Source organism: Protobothrops mucrosquamatus, unplaced genomic scaffold (genome assembly GCF_001527695.2).
Source record: "Protobothrops mucrosquamatus isolate PMUCROS unplaced genomic scaffold, P.Mucros_1.0 scaffold1948, whole genome shotgun sequence".
Classification (NCBI taxonomy): domain Eukaryota; kingdom Metazoa; phylum Chordata; class Lepidosauria; order Squamata; family Viperidae; genus Protobothrops; species Protobothrops mucrosquamatus.
In genome coordinates, this window is record NW_015388068.1 from 75148 (window position 1) to 77372 (window position 2225).

Sequence of the window (2225 nt, forward strand, 5' to 3'; positions counted from 1 at the left end):
AAATTCAATGCCAGAAGATCTTTCCAGAGAAAAGTATTCTTTAGGTGGGGTGCTACAATTCAGATGTCTATTCTATGGCCTTCATTAACCTGATCTCTACAAATTTTAATATAAAAGGCCCGTAGCAATTGGACAAATTTAAGTGGAAGTAGGCTGTCCTTCTGAACTCTAGACCAAAATTGTATGTGGCCTTCTAGGAAAATAAGCAGCAATCAAGAACTAGAATGATGGCAACCAATGAACTTATTTAAGAATTAGCAACATATCTTATATTCCTTTATCTTTGGATAACAGTCCAGCTCCCAAATTTTAGAGCAACAGAACTTTCCAACAAGCCTGCAACGGTGCATCCCCATGCAACAAACTGAAGTACTCTAAGGATATTCAGACAATGAGAAAAAATTACTATGACTTTCAGAAATTTCCAAAATTTAAATATATAGTGTGATAAATTTCAGAATAAAATATTTGTGCTTAACAAGGGATCCTGGATCCAAATTCATTTCCTGCCTAGCTAATTGTACTTTCATGAAGAACCACTGATGGTTGGTAAAGCATGTTTTGCATGCCAAAGATTTCAGGTTGAAATAGTCTAATCTCTCTATCAAAATACATCATATAGCAAATGCTGCAAAAAAGAACCTGAAAACATCTCCAGTTAGAGTAAACAGATAAACAAGTAGCAGTTTTTCTTTCCTCAAGACAATGAAAATTTCTTCAAAATATATATAATATTTCCAACATACAATAAGCTCATTACTTACGCTTTCTCTTATAGACGTGGTCATGAATCCAACTTGCATCTGTCTGCATTGAGACAGATATTTCTAAGGGTCTCTGAGGCATATCAGCAATGGTATCCAACATCTCCCTTTCAGCAGATACAAGATATCATATAATCAAATTATCTTCAAATAAACTCCAATGTATCATGTCCCAAAATGATATTTGTTGCCCACTGCTTTTAAACAATAGAAAACCAAATATTTGAAGGATTTTACCAACAGATAAAACATCATTCTATGCAAAGATCCAGTACAGTTCTTAATACTTACTTGGCTAAGGTAGAATTTTTCTTATTCTGAGAGATTATATTTCTCTGATCACAATCTTATTTGTTATTGAATTCTTCCAAGAAAAGAGTTGATAAACATATCAAGGAACAGTCAAGATGAGAAAAAAATACATCAATCATGAAATATTAATTTAGCAGTGAGCACAAAACTGCAGCCATAGCAAAGTTTAAAAGATAAAAAAACATCAGCTAGAATATACTACCCTCAATCTGAAAACAGTGACAATAATAGTAAACCACAATGATGCCACATGCACAGTTGTATCCTGAGAGAAATGCCACCATTATCTATTGAGTCCTAAAGTCTGACTCAAGTATATACGTTGTGGAATTTGAGCTACGAGGTCAACATGCTAATGTTGTATTTTATTCTCCTGTCCCCAAGCAGGTGCCCTTGTGTATATATCATATGCATACACAGTGCAGTCCAGCCTTCCACAAACTGCCTGGAGCCTTACAGATACTTTGGATTCTTATGAATTCTGGAATTGTAAGCTAATGCACCTGTTAACTGCCCGGCTGAAAAAGATTTCTATAATTGCACTCATTGTTTAAAGCACAATGCTAGAAGGAAGATAAGTTATTTCCAACTCTTCCAACCATCATTTGGAAGAGAGGAATTTACAGGCAGGGACATCATTAAAGTATGGAATATTGTTACCTAACAATAAGCTACTCATCTTAAATACTCACCTGCTGATTTCACGTTCTCTCCGAACTCCTCCCAATATACTTGGAAAGCTCTTGGTTTTTCCTGTTCATAAAACAAATGCATCATTCACATGGAAACCAAATTTTGTTCTGTGCTGGCTATAAACATTTTAAATATAAATATCTTCCTATAGGCCATTTATCCTGAGACTGTTTTGATGGCTTCTAGCTCATCTCTATCTACTGAATATCTTGTGGCTACCCAGACCTTTCTGTCTTTGCAGAAAAGTAGATTAACAGAGGACAGGATAGCACTTTTCAAGTACCTGGTCAACATGTGATCAGACTCAGACTCCAAACTTTCAGGAGGTCAGCAGATGTGGCAATGCTCCTAGAAGAGTTATGTCTGAGATTTTTCAGACAATGCTTTGGTCTAAGTACTTCAGCTTGTTTCTATGGGAGTTGAGTGGGAATAGGACAAGAATAATAGCAGCTACTC

At 35.6% G+C, this 2225-nt stretch overlaps 1 protein-coding gene across 1 annotated transcript in view; it reads right to left on the reverse strand.

Annotated features, from left to right (window-relative positions):
• ERICH6 (glutamate rich 6) overlaps positions 1-873 on the reverse strand; it is a 16946-nt gene extending 16073 nt beyond the window's left edge. The window contains exon 1 of the mRNA XM_029285620.1: positions 765-873. Coding sequence (XP_029141453.1) covers positions 765-867 — 103 coding nt within the window. The 5' untranslated portion in view covers positions 868-873. The remainder of the gene's footprint in view (positions 1-764) is intronic.
• Positions 874-2225: the final 1352 nt, after the last annotated feature.